General features: G+C 34.1%; 1 protein-coding gene across 19 annotated transcripts in view; it reads right to left on the reverse strand.

Moving 5' to 3' along the window:
* Nucleotides 1–22,060, reverse strand: part of SENP7 (SUMO specific peptidase 7) — a 221,804-nt gene that overhangs the window by 13,317 nt on the left and 186,427 nt on the right. For all 19 annotated transcript variants that reach the window (XM_078352245.1, XM_078352240.1, XM_078352244.1 and 16 more), the window contains 7 exons: nucleotides 20,446–20,592; nucleotides 13,431–13,464; nucleotides 9,921–10,100; nucleotides 6,387–6,655; nucleotides 4,683–4,816; nucleotides 3,086–3,202; nucleotides 1,076–1,198 (listed from right to left, as the gene is read on the reverse strand). In XM_078352245.1, the coding sequence (XP_078208371.1) occupies nucleotides 1,076–1,198; nucleotides 3,086–3,202; nucleotides 4,683–4,816; nucleotides 6,387–6,655; nucleotides 9,921–10,100; nucleotides 13,431–13,464; nucleotides 20,446–20,592 (1,004 nt within the window). The remainder of the gene's footprint in view (nucleotides 1–1,075; nucleotides 1,199–3,085; nucleotides 3,203–4,682; nucleotides 4,817–6,386; nucleotides 6,656–9,920; nucleotides 10,101–13,430; nucleotides 13,465–20,445; nucleotides 20,593–22,060) is intronic.

Genomic DNA, 22,060 nt, shown 5'->3' on the forward strand with positions numbered 1-22,060 from the left:
CTAATACAATAAAAACTTTCGACTAGAAGTTAGAAGGTAAAAATTTAAGTACCAACCAGTTCTGCCATTCACTAGCTGTTCATCTTAAATAAAATTTATTAACCTTTATTAGACTGCTTCCTTATCTGAAAAATTGGGATACAGTTTAGATGCCCTATTGAAAGGCACTGTCATGATAGGAAAAACTGAAATAATGTCAATAAATGTATGTTGTAAACTGTACAGCAGTACACAAATGTTTACACTAACTTTTTAACCAATAACTCAATTTTATTATGAGTCTACTCAAATAGATCATACAAATTGTTAAGCATGGGGAAATGGGTGAAATGCCTCATGCTCCAACAACTATCCAAGTTTCTACTGTCTAAGAAATACCTTCTTTGTTGCCTATCCCTCCACACTGCTCCACAGTTTTAGTATTAACCAAAAACATCCTTGGGCAAAAATCAGCTAAATTGTGCAAATACGGTATTTCATATAATGTTGCATTGGCTTAATTAAATAGTCTGTCACTGGGGATCCAATCAGGAAAACAAAAACAACCCTATGTAACAGAATGTAATGCAGGAAATTGGCTACAGCATTACAAAAAAAAAAAAAAAACCCCACAAAGCCAAAAAAGGGGACAATGAGACAGCCAAAGATTAGCATAGGAGGAAACTGCTATAGCTGCAGGGTAGAGAGCAAAGAGAAGTAGTACCTCCAGATGGAAGCTGGAGTTACAGCAGGTCTGTCCTGTGACAGGTGGACTCACAGAGGAAATACAGCCACTGTCAAAATCACTGCCCAATGCAAAGAGAGTAGGGAGGAAATAAACTAGCTTCTTTCTTCCTTGCCCTCAAACTTCAGGGTTTCCCCCAGGGACATGCAATTTAAATTAAGACTGCAAGTGTCATAGGCAGCAAAACAGTGGAAAGGTAAGAAATGGCTCTCACGGCAAACAGACCCAGGACCTACACAAATGGTAGAACTGCCCACTCTAGGAGATACTATAAAGAAGCCATTTTACTAGGGGTATTCAAAAAGAATATATTTTCTCTTAAAACTTAAGTACATTAGAGGGTTAACTTACGAAAGATTTGGATTCTCTTCTGTTAAATTATTTTCCTTTCTTGTCAAGCATTTATAGAAAAAGCTACTAAAAATGTGACTTCGTTCAACAAGTTCATCTGATGCCTTCTCCAATATAAGATACCTGTAAAGCAGTAACCCCAAAACAGTCAATTATTTTTAGATTTTACTTGGCCTTCCCTCAATTGTCTTATGTGTTCTAGAAATCTTTATTTTTTATCTGTTTAGATTCAAAGCAATCTTGCAGTTTCTCTGATTTCAGCTTTCAGTTTGGTTAGTTACCTAGCCTTCCATCATGTAAAGCAGAAATTACTCACTTATTCATTTAATTAACAAACATTTATCAAATTCCTAACATGTGCCAAATACCATGTTTATACTAGAGACACAAAACAAAAGGGAAAAAAATAAAGTACCTGCCCCTGTAGAGCCTATAATTCAGAAGAGTGAGAGTAGAAAACATGAATCAAATAATCATATACTCAAGTATAAAAGTGAAATTATGACACTGTTAAATAAGTCTAGAAAAATGTTAATAACTGTGATATGATTCATCTCTAAATTCTTAATCCCTTCCTGTACTAATATAATCCTTCCACATAAGCTCATAATTCAGTCACTTAGTAATTAACCCTTTCATAACTAGAAAACTCTGCTATTCTTAATAGTTTATGCAGGCTTGAAAAGGTGCAACTGTTTTTTAAAAATGGAGTAGCTAGAGTTTGCAGATAAGAATAATGGAAAGGAAAGAGCTATATAGAGAACTCCAGACAGCCACAGAGAGTCCTCCCCAAGTATTTAGCAGGGTATGAATCACTGAATGTATGGAGGAAAGTATCCAAGGGCAGGGAAAGAACTACTCAAAAAGATTAGAAAGAATGATGCCACATGTTAACAGAGACCAAGAATGGTGCCTGTTCCTATCAGCCAGACTGGAAACCTCGGAATTCCTGGGACATTGGGTAGAGTACTCAAAAGGGTCTTTCTTCAGTAGTAAGATTAAGTTGTTGGCCTCATATAACAAATCTTAAAGGCATCAAACTTTTTCAAAATAATTTTACTGTGTCCCAAAACAAAATTCAAGCACTTTGATAAATACAAAAATATCCAGCATCCAATAAAAAAATTACCAGACATGCAAAAGTGCAAAGAAATATGACTCATAATGAAGAGAAAAATCAGTCAACTGAACCCAGAACAGACATGTTAGAATTAGCAGAAAAGAATATTAAAAGTTATAACTGTATTTCATATATTCAAAAGGAAACATGGAAGAAGATATAAAAGAGACCCAAATTGAATTTCTAGAAATTAAATCTACAATGTCTATGAATATAATGTGGGATTCTGACCTGAGTCACTGGAATAAAGATTACTAGTATAATTAGTAAAACAATAGACCTTAGGTAAGATTATAATAAATTTGATTTGGGAGAGATCTGTGAAATAATTAGGAGATATCTCCACCAATCGTTGGAAATCTAGGTCTAGAGATACAGCACAAAATGACGGCTAGAAGCAAATTTCCTTTGCATAAAGTTTTAAAAGTCTTCATACCAATTCCTGCAGCTTTGGCTATCCAAAAAGTTGAGGGAGAAATTAAGTGATAGGGATTTTTTAAATGATAGTTAAATCTTACTGTTCTTAAAGATACAATAGATATCTAAATAGAGCTGCTGCTTTTCAGTTCCCAAAATGATTTGTAATTTGTAAGTAACTTCTTTCACCAGTATAATATAATAAAGAAATTTATATCAAAAACCAACAAACAAACAACTAAAAAAGCAAAAAAGCAGTAGCTTTTCTTAACTATATAGTGTCTACAGTAAGTAAAGGAATGAAACTGAATTAGTCAATTCGAGAAAACCTTGGTAAGCAAAAATTTTCCAAATCTGAAATCTTGGCAGGTTACTTTTAACAGGAATTAAAATAGTTCAGAGATAAAGACATTTATTTTAAGTTTCTCAGTAAAACCTGTAAAACATATAGGATCATTTATCATTGTACTTACTTAAGGTAAAAATCTATGATTACATCATTAAGAAACTCTCCTTCTTCTAAACACTCCAGATCTTCATTAGTTACTCCTAGTCCCCCCTTAGTAGGTGGTGGAGGATATACAATCAACCTTAAAAGTAAAAATAAAGTTAGAATATACTGATATTGAAAATCCTATTATCTAAGAGATTCTTATATGAAACAATAACTGGGCAGTAATATTCTGTAATTTAAATATGTAGGGTGAAAAACATTTGACAGGGCATAAACAATCATATTTTCCTTTCTTTATTCTCACAAGCTACTAATTATATACTTCCAGTGAGTATGACCTTTTCTTTTCCAATGCTTCCCATGTAGGCTAGTCTCAATAGCCTGCTATCTGAATTAGTCTCAGCATTTGTCTAATCAATAGGTTTTATCTCACAATCAGTTATAATATCTGAGAGACTTCTCCTCAGTTAAACTATCTGAGGTTTCTCTTCTCCATAATTTTTAACTTTAAATAAACTGATGTAATAAAATGTAGCTTTTCCTTTCTCCACTTTCTATGTTTAAACCCTCAAGACTAGTTAGTTCCCTTCCTTTCAGAAAAGCCAACAGTCAAAACTGTACTCTACCCCTGGTGGCTAATGTATGCCAGCAGCTGGGCAAAAAAGAAATAACATAGGAGCTTAGGAGGCAAGTCTCCCTCTAATAAAGTGCCTGCCATGGAAAACTCAAGAGACTGTAAGGGAAACAAATAATTTTACCACAACCAGAAAGTAGTGAGAAGAGAGGTCAGCTAATTAGTCATATTTCTGCTGGCATTCTCTCTTAAAGCTTGGGAATAAGACTAGTTGTGAATTCCTGGCTATAATCTTGGTAAAGCAGTACTCAATGAACAAATGTAGTCAGTAATGAAGGTATATATATATGTAGTTCTTGCACCAGAAAGGTTCAGGAGGATAAGAATCATCCACACTGATTTGGTTTTAGTATCATGGCACCTAAATCAAAAAAGAAAACTGTAAATGTAAAGTGCTAATATGACAGTCTCTATCTTATTGGCTATTTTCCTGTCCTATTCTTTCAAGTGTCTTTTTTCAAAACAAAGAAATAGAATCACATTGAGGTACAGAAATCACCCATTAAATGCACAGACTCCATATTCTGCCTTAGCATCATGAGAAGACATAGATGAAATACGAACAAAGAAGCAATTTCTGAAAGGGAACTTGTAACGAACTCCCAAGTACCTTAAATTGAAGCATACTTTAGTAAGCAATTTCATTCTCCCTATAATATGTTCGGATAAGGAATGTAGAATTTTTAAAATCATACATTGCTATTCAAATATTTTCAATGAACACTCTAATCTTACCAAATATGACACTTTGGCTGCCATCTGTCTTACTGACATAAAGGTAAGAAAAATGGCACCTATCTTTTTCTTAACAAATTTTTTTACTTTCTCATAATTTCCTTTAAAAAAAACCTATGTCCATTATTAACTATCAGCATGAAAGTAAAACTTAAAACATTTCTAAAGGTAAACTACTAAAAAGCTGCAACATGAATAAAAACTACTAATATGCATACTACTACGAACAAGCTATGAGAGTACATACTTCTGGACAGGTCCAGTGTGCCTGACTTCTCGCCATTCTTCATCTGGATTCGATGTAATAGAAAGGGAGTAGCAACCACTGCTTTGCTTCTGCAGGAAGGTGTAAGTAGGCTTGGCTGCATCTGTATTTGACGGCTGACAGAAAATGGCAAGGAAAGGGTTTCAAACATCCTAACTTTCAAAAGAACAAAGTCAAAACCTAGACTTGTTAGAGAAAATGTGACTTTAAATATCCTTATCAGTTACAGCTATACTTTTAGATTTTCTATAGATATAACCAAACCAAAATAATACTTGTGATCAGAAGATACTGTATGAACAATAGTCAAAGATTAACTTGAAGTACTATACACAGATATGAACTACAGAATTAAAGAAGAATAGAACAATTTTGCTGTTCAAAACAATCAAAAAAGGTAACAGGAAGAAATGAAATTAAAAATTAAGAGGCTACATTTATAATAATGTAATTCTATTATTAAATGGAGAATCTATAAATTTATATACATAATATAATTAGAATGCAAAATTTTTACAATATTATGCATAAAGAAAGAGATGAAGCCTTATACTTTAACACTAATGTGGCTTTCTATAGTCCTTTTGAATAAAAGATTAGCCCCAGGTCAAATTCATGTGCACATGTGTGTATATGAGTATGCCATAGTTTAATAAATTCTTTTCTTTCTAGAACTACTGGCAGAGATATACAAGCTACATGTATATTACCAACCTCCTATAAAAATAAACATAGCGTTTTAAACTTACTATTGTTTTCAAGATAATTTTAGACTTACAGAAGAGTTGCAAAAAAATCAACCTTGCCCAAATTCCCCTAATCTTATCATATACAACCATAATATAATGACCAGAACTAAAAAATGAACATTGGTATAATAACATTAACTAAGCTACAGACTTTAGCCTGACTTCACTAGTTTTTCCATTAATATACTTTTTCTGTTACAGGATCCTACAATTCCTTAGTCTTTCCTTCTTTTTCATGCTTCTTTTTGATACTTCTAAAGAGTACTGGTCAATTATTTTGTAACTGGACTTGTCTCATTTTTCTCAGAAGTCATGTGGTACCTTCTCAGTGCATGATATGAAGTGATGTGTTATGTCAGTAGGTCTTATTACTGCTGATGTTCATTTTGATAACTTGGTTAAAGTGATATCTACAAGGTTTCTCCACTGCAAAAGTTACTACTTTTTGTAATTAGTACATATTTGAGGCTACAGACTCTGAGATTATGTAAATATTTTGTTTCTACTTAAATTTTCACTCATTAATTTAGCATCTGTCTGTGGAGTCTGACTGCAATCACCATAAATATATTGTTGTACTGACGGTTTTGTGTTTCCCTTATTCCTTTTCCTTTAATTGGCTTTTTTTCTGAAAAATAATTGTTCCTTACCCATCACATATTATTTATTCATTCGTTTACTAACTCAGTTATCTATTTATATCAACATAGACTCATCATTTTTAAATTTTTTATTTGGTTATAATCCCATGCTGTCATTATTGATTTTGTTTAACAAATTGTTTCAGCTTTGGCACTGGGAATTCTTTTGGGTTGGTTCCTGTGCCCTTTTCACAAAATGTAGCATTGGAAAATAGCCTAATATCAATGAATATTGATATTATTAGAGTTTTCTAAATCTCCCCCTTCTCTGCCAATTCTATTAATGATGTGCTGACCTGAGATACTGGATTCAGCTTCATTTCTTCAGCAACAGCAGCACCAGCAGGGAAAGAACAAGTTGAAGAACAGTAATAATGAATAAAAGAACTTTCTTTTGAAGAGAGGTTCTGAAACAAAGGAAATGCCTGAATCCAAGACAATGGATAAGAGAGCTCTAATTCTCCACTGATGGTACTTATTTCCATCATAATATCTTTCAACTTCAATTCTTCTCTTTGTGAAACATGACTGTGTAGTTCAAGGAAAATGAATTCACTGGATTTTGCTGCAAAAGGAAAAAATAATTTTTATCAATAATATTATTTTTAAAGAGGAATATAATAAAAATAATTTAATTATTAATAGTAGTAAGGTTGGCATATAACCCAAAGAATTTTATATTTTAGGTATTAATCAAGGCAAATTAATATCCCAAAAATAGGCCATTAGTAATCCAGAGCCAAAACTCACAATAGTACTGATGCTGTATCTCCAGTGCCTGGCATTCAGTAAGTCATACAATACATTTGTTAACGAATGTATAAGTGAATGAATAATTAAGTGATAATTATTTTTCTCTAGCCTCCTTTATGAATCAACTCTATCAACTAGGAAAGTATTCCAATTAAACACCTTCTGCATTTTCTCCTCAGTCATTTCAATGGTGATCTCAAAAGACATTCTCTCTCCACATAATGCTTATAAATGGCTATTTCTACTTCCCCACCTTCTCTGCTATTTAATCATGAATTTTCCTACTAGAAGTAATTAGGGCAGGAAAGTAAGAAATTTTAAAGTTATAAAATTTAGTTCACTACTTAACATCTTTACTGTGCAGGAAAGTAGAAAAAGGATAGATCAAACAGGTAAGAAAGTACCTTACTAATTTGATTGATACGGTTCTAAACCTGACTCCTTTAGGAGTTGGAGACTAAACAAAGTTGAAAAACATCTCCAGAAGTATATTATGTAGATAAGTGTTACAGGTGAATATGGAAAAGTATTCAACCCAATCTTAAAGGAATGATATATAAGTAAACCGAATTTCACTTTTTAGAAACTAAAAGGCTGAAGGCAAAGACTTCTATATTTTATTTAACTTTGCTGCTAATTCTGTCACAGTTAATTATAGCAAGAAACTATCAAAGCCAAGAAACTCATAAGAACGGTAGTTGGCCAGGCACAGTAGCTCACATCTATAATACTAAAACTTTGGAAGGCCAAAGCAGGAGGATAGCTCAAAGGCAGGAGTTTGAGACCAGCCTGAGGAATATATTGAGAGCCCATAGCTGCAAAGAAGGGACAGTACGGGATGGGACAGGATGGGACAGGAAGGGCAGGGATGGGAATGGATGGGACAGGAAGGGCCGGGACGGGAAGGGCCAGAATGGGAAGAAACAGGAAGGGTCAGAACGGGAAGGGACAGGAAGGGACGGGACCATACTGCCCAAAGTAATTTACAGATTCAATGCTATCCCCATCAAGCTTCCATTTACTTTCTTCACAAAATTGGAAAAAAAACTACTTTAAATTTCATATGGAACCAAAAAAGAGCCTGCGTACCCAAGACAATCCTAAGCAAAAAGAAGAAAATGGGAGGCATCACACTACCTGACTTCAAACTATACTACAAGGCTACAGTAACCGAAACAGCATGATACTGGTACCAAAACAGAGATACAGACAGAGATATAGACCAATGGAACAGAACAGAAGCCTCAGAATTAACACCACAAATCTACAACCATCTGATCTTTGACAAACCTGACAAAAATAAGCAATGGGGAAAGGATTCCCTATTCAATAAATAGTGTTGGGAAAACTGGCTAGACATATGCAGAAAGCTGAAACTGGCTCCCTTCCTTACACATTATACAAAAATTAACTCAAGATGGATTAAATACTTCAATGTAAGACCTAAAACCATAAAAACCCTAGAAGAAAACCTAGGCAATACCAATCAGCACATAGGCAAGGGCAAAGACTTCATGACTAAAACACCAAAAGCAATGGGAACAAAAGCCAAAATTGACAAATGGGACCTAATTAAACTAAAGAGCTTCTGCACAGCAAAAGAAACTATCATCAGAGTGAACAGGCAACCTACAGAATGGGAAAAATGTTTGCCATCTATCCATCTGACAAAGTGCTAATATCCAGAATCTACAAAGAATTTAAACAAATTTACCAGAAAAAACAACCCCATCAAAAAGTGGGCAAAGGATATGAACAGACACTTCTCAAAAGAAGACATTTATGGAGCCAACAAACATGAAAAAACCCTCATCATCAGTGGTCATTAGAGAAATGCAAATCTAAGCACATTCTATTAGATACCATCTCATAGAATGGCGATCATTACAAAGTAAGGAAACAACAGATGCTGGAGAGGATGTGGAGAAATAGGAATGCTTTTACACTGTTGGTGGGAGTGTAAATTAGTTCAACCATTGTGGAAGACAATGTGGCAATTCCGCAAGTATCTAGAACCAGATATATCATTTGACCCAGCAATCCCATTACTGGGTATATACCCAAAGTATTATAAATCATTTTACTATAAAGACACATGCACACATATGTTTATTGTGGCACTATTCATAATAGCAAAGACTTGGAACCAACCCAAATGCCCATCTATGACAGACTGGATAAAGAAAATGTGGCACATATACACCATGGAATACTATGCAGCCATAAAAAAGGATGAGTTCATGACCCTTGCAGGGACATGGATGAAGCTGGAAACCATCATTCTCAACAAATTAACATAAGAACCAGAAAATCAAACACTGCATGTTCTCACTCTTAAGTGGGAGTTGAACAACGAGAACACATGGACACAGGGAAGGGAACATTACACATCGGGGCCTGTTGGGGACTGGGGGGTATGGGGAAGGGATAGCATTAGGAGAAATACCTAATGTAGATGACAGGTTGATGGGTGCAGCAAACCACCATGGCACGTGTATAACTATGTAACAAACCTGCGCATTCTGCACATGTACCCTAGAACTTAAAGGATAATTATAAAATAAAAGAAAAAGAGAACAGAAATTGCCAGGCATGGTGCTATGCCCCCTTAGTCCCAGCTACTTGGGAGGCTGGGGCGAGAACATCACATGAGCCCAGGGGTTTGAGGTTGTAGCGAGCTATGAACATGCCACTGCACTGTAGCCCAGGCAAGAGATTAAGACTGTCTCAAATGAAAAGAAAGAAAGGAGGGAAGGTACTCAAAGATGACAAATGACTAAAAGTTAAGGCATTCTTTTTTTTTTTTTAAAGAACTTATCATTTTCAAAGTGAATGACATTTAAGTTTTTTAAGTTATTCTTTTTTATTTTAGATGATAATTTCTATTGGTTGAATATAACTAGAAGGAGAAATTATGTGAATTAAATAATCTATCCTAAAATTAAGGAGTGAAATTATTTTAACTAAATTAAATTAATTTCAGGTCACTAAAATAACATTCTATTAATATACTTTGGAGAAAAACTATTTATAGGATGTTTCAAGTTATCCTGAAATTTAGAAATCATTACACTCACTTTGCTGGCTTAATGCAGAGTGTTCTAACTGGGTCTGAATCTCTTGAAGATAATCCGAAGAGACCCAGAAGAAAAGAATAGCATGGCTCCTTTTACTTTGATCATCATTTTTACTCTTCCATAACCCAAACCGTTTTAAATGTGTGGTATCCACTAGCAATGAAATCTCATTCAAGGACACTGAAACAAATAAAAGGTAACAGTTTAAAAAATTCATCCATTTAAGAATACACCACTTAAACATTACATAATACTTCTTAATACACTACTTTAAAAAAAAGAATTATATAGAAGTTTTTTCAAAAACATATTTCCAATGCATTTTGCTAACCTTTGCTAACATGCCAGAAGCAGTATTATTGGAGTAAAAACAAATCACATTACAATCAGGAAAAGCTAAATAATTATTAAATGACAATTAAATAGAGATTTAATCTCTCTCACTATATGATTTCAGTTATATCCAGTGAGGGAAAGTTTGAGATTAAATATTCATAATATAAAAACTCTGTCCAGAGAGAATTCTCTCCAGGAATTCTGATATCATTAGCAAAAAGGGGGGGAAAGTCTATCAATGCAGAAAAATAAGCACAGTATAACTCAGAAAATTATATATTTCCCTCTTTTCTACCTTGGTCAATACTATAAACCAAGACTCCAAGTGCTATCATAGGTCAATTTCTGCTCATCTTTCTTCTCCTGAAGTATTTGCATTCCACTATACACACAAGCTACTACCAAAAGAGTCTCAAGAATATTATGAGGTTCTGAATGGTCTAAGGATATATTTCTTTTAAAATTCTTCCAGGTTTTATTTCTCAAAACCTCTAGATAATCATTCTACATTATTAGTCTTTCTCCCTTTTAGGGAACTAAAGGAATCTCCTCTGAGGACGTTTACTCTTTAATTCAAAGAAACATAAAAACACTAATTAAAGAAGTCCTGAAGGCCACCTAGTTCCACTTCAAGACAGCAAGCAACTGAACCAGGAATACAAATATCATTCAAGCATAAACCCGAGACGGGCACCTATTGGAAACAAACCTCTGAGTATTCCTCCCAGCATTATTTCCTGGAACTTTGCTACTCAAAGTGTAGTCTAAGCTGAGCCTGTGACAGTAGCATCAGCATCATCTGGAAGACTGTTAGAAATGCAGAGTATCAGGCCCCACCTTACACCTACTCAATCAGTAATCTCAGTTTAACAGCCCACTCCACCCCATGATTCATACGAACATTAAAATATGAAAACCTTTCCATGATGAGTACTCAGGTAATTTTCCAGTCATCTTAATGTTCCCAAGCCAGTCATTCTATTCAAACTATAACTCTTCCATTCTGAAAACTGTCAGTAAAACTGGCAGCAAAGACTGACTGCTAAAATTAAAACCAGAATGAGAGCCCTCAGAATACTACTCACCATTTCTTTCTCATGAATTTCACAGTCCCACAAGTACATTTGATACATTTCAGTAAAATCTACACAACTGTTACTAATCTAATTGTTCTAGGTGTTTGGAATGAAAGCTAAATTTTCTTTAGGTAGACAGCTTTAAAATATTATCTTTTTAAAAAAGGAACTTAACACCATCATGAGAAAAATTTATACCTCATTACCAAGTTTGCCCCCAATGTATGGTTTATTCTGTTACAGGTGTATAGCAGATACTAAAAGCGGGAAATGCCTCTCCACTTTTCCATTTCTTCTTCTTCCTTAGTAACAGAACTCTCATTTCACTGAGGGAAGCAAGATACACAGTTTTGAAAACTCTATTTCCTAGCTTCCTTTAGAAAGGGGTATGTGGCCATGACTAGTTAGCTAATAAAATAAAAGCAGAAAAGGTTAGGTAGCATGGACATCCAAGAAGCCTCCTTGAAAGGGCAAGAGATTGGCAGCATGTGCTCTGTTTATGGTTTTCCCCTTCCTACTGCTTTCTGTCTACAATACCAACATGGTGATGGAGTATGAACTACAATAATGGCCATGACACAAACTTAAGGATGCAAGTCATGTGTCAGGAATGACAGAATAGAAAAATGCAACTCATGTGTCAGGGCTATGTGTCCCTGATGACCAAGCAAACATCATATCAATTCAGATTACCTCCAGATTTCTTCTATGTGAAGAAAACATAAAATATTTTCTTTATGCCACTGTTACTAACAACCAAACATAATACCTAATATAAATATGGATAAATCAATTTTTCCCCAGCTGCATAGAAAAAGAGGAAACATTTAGACCCTCAGGTTCCCACCTACAAAAGCCTTTATAGGCATGCCTTGTTTTAAAAAGATTTTGCATATGGGAACTTGGACAGAATTTGAGGAAGAAGACTAGTATTTTCTTCTTCCATTATAAAATTAAAAATCTATTACCACTGAAGAGAATATTTTTCCACAATTTCTAATAAAATGTCTTTTAAAAATTTTATGATAGAAAAATTATAAAATAAGAAAGCAATATTATAAATATTAACTTTGAAAATCTAAAATATCATTTTTGATGTTTGTATCACAAGATATTTGAGAGGTAGCTCTTTTTGTTACCCAAGCCTTTAACCATAAATTATAGTGCTATCTTTTCTGAAATTGTCATCCCCTGTTAAAATCACATGATTTTTTTGTTTGTTTCTTCTAAAGAAGAAACATTATATTATGCCTTAATAATTTATTAATATTTCCTATTTGGGACTATCGGAATACTTATTCTGTGCCTTTTATATTCTTACTACTTAATTAAGATATAGTATCAAATTATTAGAACAATTATCATAACATGGCTTTGGATTCTGTGCATAAAATATCTGTGGAATGCAACTAAATCCAACTAATCGAACTAGAAGGCTACTTTGATAGCCTCTCCAATCTTGGAACAGAAGCTTCTTCTTCTCTAATACCTATCTGTGCCATTTGTGTGTTCTTCTTCCTTGTTCTTTTTATAATTCAATATATAAAAATATTAATCTCTATTGTTTATTGGTTTTTTTTTTAGTGTCATAATTTATTCGAAAAGGTTTTCAGTTGGGGAGAGAATGAGAAAATGGTGCAAGTCTCTATAAACTGCAGGTACGTTTTCCAGTCTACCCTCCCTTACTCAGACACTCAATTGTATAAAATTCTCTTACTCTCTATGCAAAAACATTTTCCACATTTATGTGCAATATTAAACATTTTCCACATTTGTGTTCAATATTAAACATTTTCCTTATGCTTCTTTCTTTATAGTTACTATTGTTATTCATTTTTATATATGCCAAAATATTCTTACTATCAAAACTGTATTTCTGTTAATCCCAAGAAATCACCATGAATCCTTTAATATTGCTTGATTTATAGTCAATAAAAAATAGCATACTATTTGCAAAACAAGTCTATTATAAAACATTTTTACTCCATTTGGAATTGCTAAAAAATATTAAGGTTATTAATTATTAAACTTAGTTTTATTTAAATTTATACTCAAAACCACAGTAAAAAGGTAAGGTCATAAGAGAATGACAACTTACCTTGAAATGGGATCTTAATATATTTTGTTGTGATCTGTAGAAAAAAATTAAAAGGCAAACAATGAGTTACCACTCAAAATGTGTTACCATTCAAATTAATTTTTGCTTTTCAATTCACAAGTAGATATTCAAAGTCTACACTATAAGTGCTCAAGCCTTTTTGTCAATAATCCAATAAAATATTTCACTATGAAGACTTAGTTTTATGGAAATTTTAAGAACCCAATGTAAGTAATTTAATTCTCAATATGCTCATTTACAAAAACCAGTAAGACTAATAAATATATTTTTCAAAAATGTTTTTGAAAATTGAAAGACTAAGACAAAGCCCAGAAGAAACTGCCAAGAGACCTCTAAGTAGCAGCAACTTTGGCGAATATAAATATTCCAGAAAACAGAGTTTGATTTTTGGCTTTGCTGACTCAACAGCTGACGATGATCCCCTTAGTGATGAACTCACACTAATGACCAAACTCACAAGAAACTGCTGAACAAACCAAATGCTAACATATTATATTATTATTTTTTATTTTTTGGAGGAGTCTCGCTCTGTCACCAGGCTGGAGTGCAGTGGGGCAACCTCAGCTCACTGCAACCTCTGCCTCCCAGGTTCAAGTGATTCTTCTGCCTCAGCCTCCCAAGTAGCTGGGACTACAGGCACATGCCACCATGTCTGGCTAATTTTTGTATTTTTAGTAGAGATGGGGTTTCACCATATTGGCCAGGCTGGTCTTGAACTCTTGATCTCATGATCCACCTGCCTCAGCCTACCAAAGTGCTGGGATTACAGGTGTGAGCCACCGCACCCATCAACATATTATTTATAATGAGAAATTAAAATTATCAGAAGGCTTGTTTCCCACCTGCTGTGAACATTGTTTCTGTACAAAAACTACCAATTGTAATTTAAAATTTGCTTTTACCACATAAAAGCAGAACTAGAAAAATCAGTTGTGTAATGTGAAATGGCTACAAAAGTTATACATCCAACTTCATTCACAACAGCGATACACCTGTCAAAATAACACAAATTAAGTCCCTAAGCCAGAACATTCCCTTCCCTGGATGACTTTAGTTGGGTACCACCACCGTCTTCATTCCTAGCATTCCTCTTCCTTTGTTTCATGTTACAAATTCCCTTCTGACTGAGGTTCTTGCTCTTTCTGCTCCTTCTGCCCCAGGACACTTAATTTCTCTAGGTGCCTTTTGTATATATCTGTCTTTTATAATAAGGTTGTGGAGCACCTGTAAATCTTGTATGTACTATCTAAAACAGAGTTTTGCTTTGAAATTTGCTTTTGCATTAATGTCAAATAAATTTGTACCTATTTATTTATTCTTTGGTTCAGTTTTGCTGTTGTTTAATACATTTTATTGATCAAATAGGGTATAGTCTGTGAGCACATAACAAAATCAAAATGTTCTTGGTACGTGAGCTCCATATAAGTACCATACAATGTTCGGCGAATCCACAGGTTTATTTTGACTCCACTTATTTTTCAATTTAAAAATTATTTTATATTGTACTTTCACAAATAGAAAACCCTATATTCCATAGGATAGGTAAGTCAGCCACTAAAGCAAAATGTGAGGCAACAGCTCATAATTAGCTAAAAGCTGAGCTTGGAGTTAAAATCCTGCCTCTATTGTCTCTACCACTTACACAAGTAATAAGTATGTAAACTTAGATAACTTACTGAACCTCTTCCAGCTTTAGTAAGACCCTGAATCAAGGAGAGCTGTTACCATTAGACACCAGCATCTGATCAAGAATGTTATGTAGTTTAATTAAATATGCAATTATCATTGTGTTCACATAATTGCCACCATATTTAATATATATTTGTCCCTTTCCAAACTCTTTCTGGCATGTTTCACAGGGTCTTTAATCCAATAAAATATATTTTGGCAAATGTAAATCATTACTTCTAAAAAATAAACAGAAAGGGTGTTTGCTTTTTAGAGTCTGTACAGCCATGACTTCCTGACTTCCAAATTACAAAATAGAAGTAGTACATCTGTACGGTCCCCCACCTCTACTTACTACATTATTATCTCACTTTCCCCCATGAAGTGCTCAGGAGCCACCAAACTTTTCTACTTGGCAAGGATCTGATATTCATTTATACCTCTGAATAATGACTAGGCCAGCATGTTACCTCTCCAGAGTTATAACCCTGCTCCCTCCCAGCAGACTTAACCCCTGGATAAAAAAATAATTAAAAATTCACGGCAAAAATAAGGTAAACCTAGTTCTCTGAAATCTTAGCAACTTTGTTTAAAATTAAGAAAAGGCCGGGCGCGGTGGCTCGCGCCTGTAATCCCAGCACTTTGAGAGGCTGAGGCGGGTGGATCACGAGGTCAAGAGATCGAGACCATCCTGGTCAACATGGTGAAACCCCGTCTCTACTGAAAATACAAAAAAATTAGCTGGGCACAGTGGCACGTGCCTGTAATCCCAGCTACTCAGGAGGCTGAGGCAGGAGAATTGCCTGAACCCAGGAGGCGGAGGTTGCAATGAGCCGAGATTGCGCCATTGCACTCCAGCCTGGGTAACAAGAGCGAAACTCAGTCTCAAAATAAATAAATAAATAAAATTAAGAATAAAGCTGATGAGATATTTTATTATTTCTTACAATAGCTAGTACAGTTCTCTGAATATAGTATTACTTAATTTCTGGCACTATCAACAAAAATTTTTAAGAAGGACAATGTTTACATTTATTGCAGCATTTGCTACACTAAAAAAAATAATTTAAGTGTCCAACTATAGGAACATGGTTCTAATTTATGTAATAATTTCCAGCCATAACTATTTTTCTAATTCAGCTAAATTGTAACTATCATGAGTGAGAACAGTATCTCTAGTGTCTACAATAATGTTTAACATATAGTAGGTAGTCACTGAATATATGAAGAATAAATGAATTTAATTCTCTAATATCTTTACCCACCAAAAAAGAAAAGAATTCTGAAAAAGAATTCCTTTCTAAAATTTTTTTATTTATTCTCAGTTATTCTTATAACCGAGAATACGTGGTATTTGGTTATCTGTTCCTAGGTTAGTTTGATGAAGATAATGGCCTCCAGCTCCATCATATTTCTGCAAAAGACAAGATCTCGTTCTTTTTTACCTGCATAGTACATGGCATATATGCACTACATTTTCTTTATCCAATCTGTCACTGATGGGCATTTAGGTTGATTCTACATGTTTGCTATTATGAATAGTACTGCAATTCACATGCATATGTCTTTGTGGTAGAATGACTTATATTTGTCTAGGTGTAATACCAGTAATGGGACTGCTGGGTTGAACAGTAATTCTGTTTTTGGTTCTTTGAAGAATCACATTACTTTCCACAATGATTGAACTCATTTACACTCCCACCAACAGTATATAAGTCCTTCCTTTTCTCTACAACCTTGCCAGCATCTGTTATTGACTTTTTAATAATGGCCATTCTGACTGGTGTGAGATGGTATCTCATTGTGGTTTTGATTTGGATTTCTCTAATGATCAGTAATACTGAGCTTTTTTCATATGCTTGTTGGCCAAATATATGTCTTCTTTGGAAAAGTGTCTGCTCATTTCCCTTGTCTACTTTCTAATGGTTTATTTTTTCCAGTGAATTTAAGTTCCTTATAGATGCTAGATATTAGACCTTCATCAGATGCCTAGTTTGCAAATATTTTCTCCCATTCTGTAGTTTGTTTACTCTGTTGATAGTTTCTTTTGCTGTGTAGAAGTTCCTTACTTTATCTAGATCCCATTTGTCAATTTTTGTTTTTGTTGTGATTTTGACATCCTCGTCATGAAATCTTTGCCTGTGCCTATATTCAGAATGGTACTGCTTAGGTTGTCTTAGGGATTTTATAGTTTTGGGTTTTCCACTTAAGTCTCTAATCCATCTTGAGTTGATTTTTGTGTATGGTATAAGGAAGGGGTCCAGGTTCAGTATTCTGAATATGGCTAGCCAGTTATCCTAGAACCGTTTATTGAATAGTGATTCCTTTCCCCATTGCTTGTTTTTGTCAGCTTTGTCAAAGATCAGATAGTCATAGGTGTGCAGCCTTATTTCCAGACTCTCTATTCTGTTCCATTGACCTGTGTGTCTGTTTTTGTACCAGTATCATACTGTTTTGGTTACTATAGCCCTACAGTACAGTTTGAAGTCAGGTAACATGATACCTCCAGCTTTGTTCCTTTGACTTAGGAGTGCCTTGGCAATCAGCCTCTTTTTTTTTTTTTTTCTGATTCCATATGAAATTTTAAATAGATTTTTTCTATTTTCGTGAAGAATATCATCAATAATTTGATAGGAATGGCATTGAATCTATAAACTACTTTGGGCAGGACGGCCATTTTAATTCTATTGATTCTTCCTATCCATGAACATGGAATGTTTTTGCATTTGTTTGTGCCATCTGATTTCTTTGAACAGTGTTTTCCAGTTCTCATGGTAGAGATCTTTCACCTCCCTGGTTAGCTATTCATAGGTGTTTTATTCATTTTGTGGCAGTTGTGAATGGAATTGCATTTCTGATTTGGCTCTTGACTTTGCTACTGTAGGTATATAGGAGTTCTAGTAATTTTTATACTTTGATTTTGTACCCTGAAACTTTGCTGAAGTTGTTTATCAGCTGAAGGAGCTTTGAGACTGAGATCCTATATCTAGAAAATTTATATATAATATACGTAAATATATAGAGAGAATCCAAATATCGAATCATATCATCTGCAAACAGGAATAGTTTGACTTCCTCTCTTCCATTACGAATGTACTTTATTTCTTTCTCTTGCCTGATTGCCCTGACCAGGACTTCTGACAATTAATTTTTAGGACCACTTTACAATGCTTATTGAATACTTGCAGTTGCCTACTATTTATCATAGGAAAATATTGGGACAACTGAAATGACCAACAATTAAAAATTTTTAAAGACAACCAAATATCCCAAAATAAGTAAAGGAATTAAATGAATGAAACTATGGTAAGGTATAAAATAGTATATATTATATAATATCCCTTTTTTTTAATGTATATATATACATATATGAAGAATATGCAATGATATATACTATACAGTGAGTGGCAGCTGTCTCTAAGCAAGATATATGTGTCTGTAACACTGTTCGTTTACTAATTTGTTTGTGGTTTTTTGCTTAATGTTGGTTTTGAGCATAACATGCCCATCTGACTGTGTAATAATGTAAGTGATACCTTAATTAATGGAAATTCCATTGTCGAATATTTATATTGTATTTTTCTACCCCCGGCTAATCATTACTGGCATATATTCAGGTTAACTGACTTTTTGCCATTACAAAGAACTCAACATAAACAACTGGGTAAACCTGAATTTAAAACAATAAAGTAAAATAGGAGAGAAAATCCTGAAAAATGAATAAAATTCCTTAAAGAAAAAGAATTGTAAAATCACACCAGACATGCCAAAATCAGTGAAAACCAGTGGCCAAAGAATATTAATTTTAAATTAAATCATTCTTGAGCTTTCAAAGCAATGTTGACTACATCACAAATACTATTATTTGCAGTTCCCGGAATTTGGGATCAGGTCTTTGTCTGCATGGCTACCAAGTAAACAACAGGTACTTCATGTCTTATTCATGTGCTCTCTTCTCTGTGAAGCCTTTCCTGACTCCCCCAGACATTGGTAGATATCTATTGCCATATGCGCCCTTCTTGTACATACTTTTGTTTTACAGTTTACCATAATGTAAATATTTACATGTGTCTCTTCCATTAGATTAAAAGTTCCCTGAAAGCAGAAACCATATCTTAGCATTTTTATAATCTCTGTCCTATCCCTAATACACTGAAATATTAATGAAACTGATATAAAATTTCATAATTTTATATCTGTTTACTAAGTTACTAAATCTGACACAGTCACTTCAACAAACACTTAAGTGCCTACTTAGAGTTGAAACAATTATGGAAGGTATAAAAGGAACTAAAACCGTGGTTCTTTACTCTAAGAAGCTTAAAGGCTAATGGAGAGGTTTAGACAAGAATATAAGTAATTATAAAACACAGAATAAATCTTGGAAGTACAAATGAAGCGTTGTAAGTACACATCAAAGGAAAAAGTTAATTCTGTCTGTCAAGGAGGGATCAGGAAAAGTCTCCTGGAAGAGTCAGTATATGAAAGAAGCTTTAAAGGATATTAGGATTTTAAAAGGTACAAATGGTAAGAAAATATAGAGAACTGGCTGGGCTCATGCCTGTAATCCAAGCACTTTGGGAGGCTGTGGCAGGTAAATCACTTGAGACCAAAAGTTTGAGACAAGCTTGGCGAACATGGTGAAACCCGATCTCTACCAAAAAAAACAAAAATTAGCCAGGTATGGTGGCACGCACTTGCAGTCCTGGCTACTCGGGAGGCTGAGGCACAAGAATCACTTGAACCCAGGAGGCAGAGGTTGCAGTGAGCTAAGATCACCCCACTGCACTCCAGCCTGGGCAACAGAGTGAGACTCTATCCACCACCCCCATCCCACAAAAAGAGAGAGAGAGAACTGAGTAGAATCCAGTCTCACTTTCATATACAGTAGATGAGGAAGGATATTTTTTTAAAAAATTAGAAAAATAGAGTAGGATTAGGTTCCTGAACATTCTTAATTTAGAAATTTGGAGAAGTCAGTTTACAACCATTTAAACTAGCAAAATGAGATTTCTTCTTTACACTCCAAACTATACCTTGAAAAAAATTTTACTTTACCGTCAACTAACTTTTAGAACCCAAAGATTATCAATTCTACAGGTGATTTTTTTTTCACACATGCTTTTCATCAGAGTAGTCAGATTAGGTCGGATTTTAGGAAGGGAGAATTAAAGACAAATTTCAAATTGAGTATAATGATTTTCAACATATCCCAAGTGTCCCATATAAAATAAATCTTAATTCTATTTCATTTGTGCTAAGAAAAAAATGAAAATGCCTTGTCTAAGATCCAAAACTAGAAGAAAATTAAAGAAAATATACTTACTGTAACACAACCTTTAGAAGCTCCTTTTATTTTACCGATATAAACAGAAGTAAATATAAAATCCAGTTGTAGATCCATCTCATTATTAGGCATAATACTGGAAATGTTTTCCATGACAGGATTATATGGGCATAATTCAGATGACATCTAACAAGGAATAAGTCATAAAATGCATATAACTATAATTATTCTATAAATGCTGAAAATAACTTTCACTGTCAAATTCTTATATAAATTATTATTAGTGAATTTTTGAAGAATTTTATACTGTTCTGTGAAGAAATCATTATCTAGACTTTTTTTCTGAAAAAATAAATGACTTACCTTTGAGAAAATTACACTAAATAGTTGAATCCAAAATTAATTTCACAGCCTAAGCTCCAGAAATATATACTCCTCTGTATCAAAGCCATGGTTTCACATTCAGTAGTCTCTAATAGGTTTTATTCATTTTTAACCTGACAGAAGTAAGTTTTAAATATATATGCACTTTTGTTTAAAATGAGTTTTTAAATATATAATCTCTTTTAATCCCCACAATCACCCTATAGGCAGGATTTTTAGTTTTCCATTTCATGAATAAAGTTAATGGATGTTTACAATGGTTAAGTGACTTGACCAAAATTATGTGATTAGTAAGAAGCAAAATGAAGATTCAAATGTAGGTTTCCCTCTCTAGGTCCAGGGTCACTTCAACCACATAAAATTATTCCCATTAACCAAAATGGCATTCTTGCTACTGCCCTTTAAAAAATTATTTTTATTTTAGATTCAGGGGGTACATTGGCAGAGTTGTTACAAATGTATATTACATGATGCTGAGGTTTGGGCTTCTATTGAAACTGTCATGCAGATAGTACCCAACGGGAAGTTTTACAGGCCTAGCTCCCTTATCCCTCCCCCAACTTTTGGAGTCTCCAGTGTCTACTGGTCCCATCTTTAGGCCTGTGTGATACTGTACTTTTAATGTGCCATGAAGGAATGTAAATGCCTAAGAACCATCTGTTATATCAAATTTATATGCTTTATTGTATACTCTATGTTTGAAGACAACCAACCAGGAATGGCTTATACTTGCCTAAAACCTCAAATATCACCTCACTTCCACTCAAATGACTACATAACTTTGCTTTTATATAAAAGAAAAATAGGCAGTATCAGCAGCAACTCTTTCTCACAATTTCTTCTAAATTTTACACGACTTTCAGGTGACTGTTTCAACTTTTTCAAACGTGCCCAAGCTCGGCACATTATTCCTAACATCACACATGACCAAAGAAACAGATTATCACTAAAGCCATTATTATGCATATACACTCACTCCCCTCTTACCTCTAGCAAATGTGACTAATCCTCATCTAAAACATGTATCATACTCATTATTTTAAACCCAGCTCCTAACGCCATTTACCTGCTTAATTGAATTTGTCATTCTCATGTTTATTTATTATACTATTATATTCACTTCACATTTTGTAAAAAAAAGAAAAAAACTACCTGGCTCCTAAAAGTGACCAATCCATATTTCTCATAATTCATTTAAAACTGGAATGGAAGACAGTGTGGCGATTCCTCAAGGCCTTAGAAATAGAAATTCCATTTGACCCAGCAATCC

This window comes from Callithrix jacchus, chromosome 15 (assembly GCF_049354715.1).
Source record: "Callithrix jacchus isolate 240 chromosome 15, calJac240_pri, whole genome shotgun sequence".
Lineage (NCBI taxonomy): Eukaryota > Metazoa > Chordata > Mammalia > Primates > Cebidae > Callithrix > Callithrix jacchus.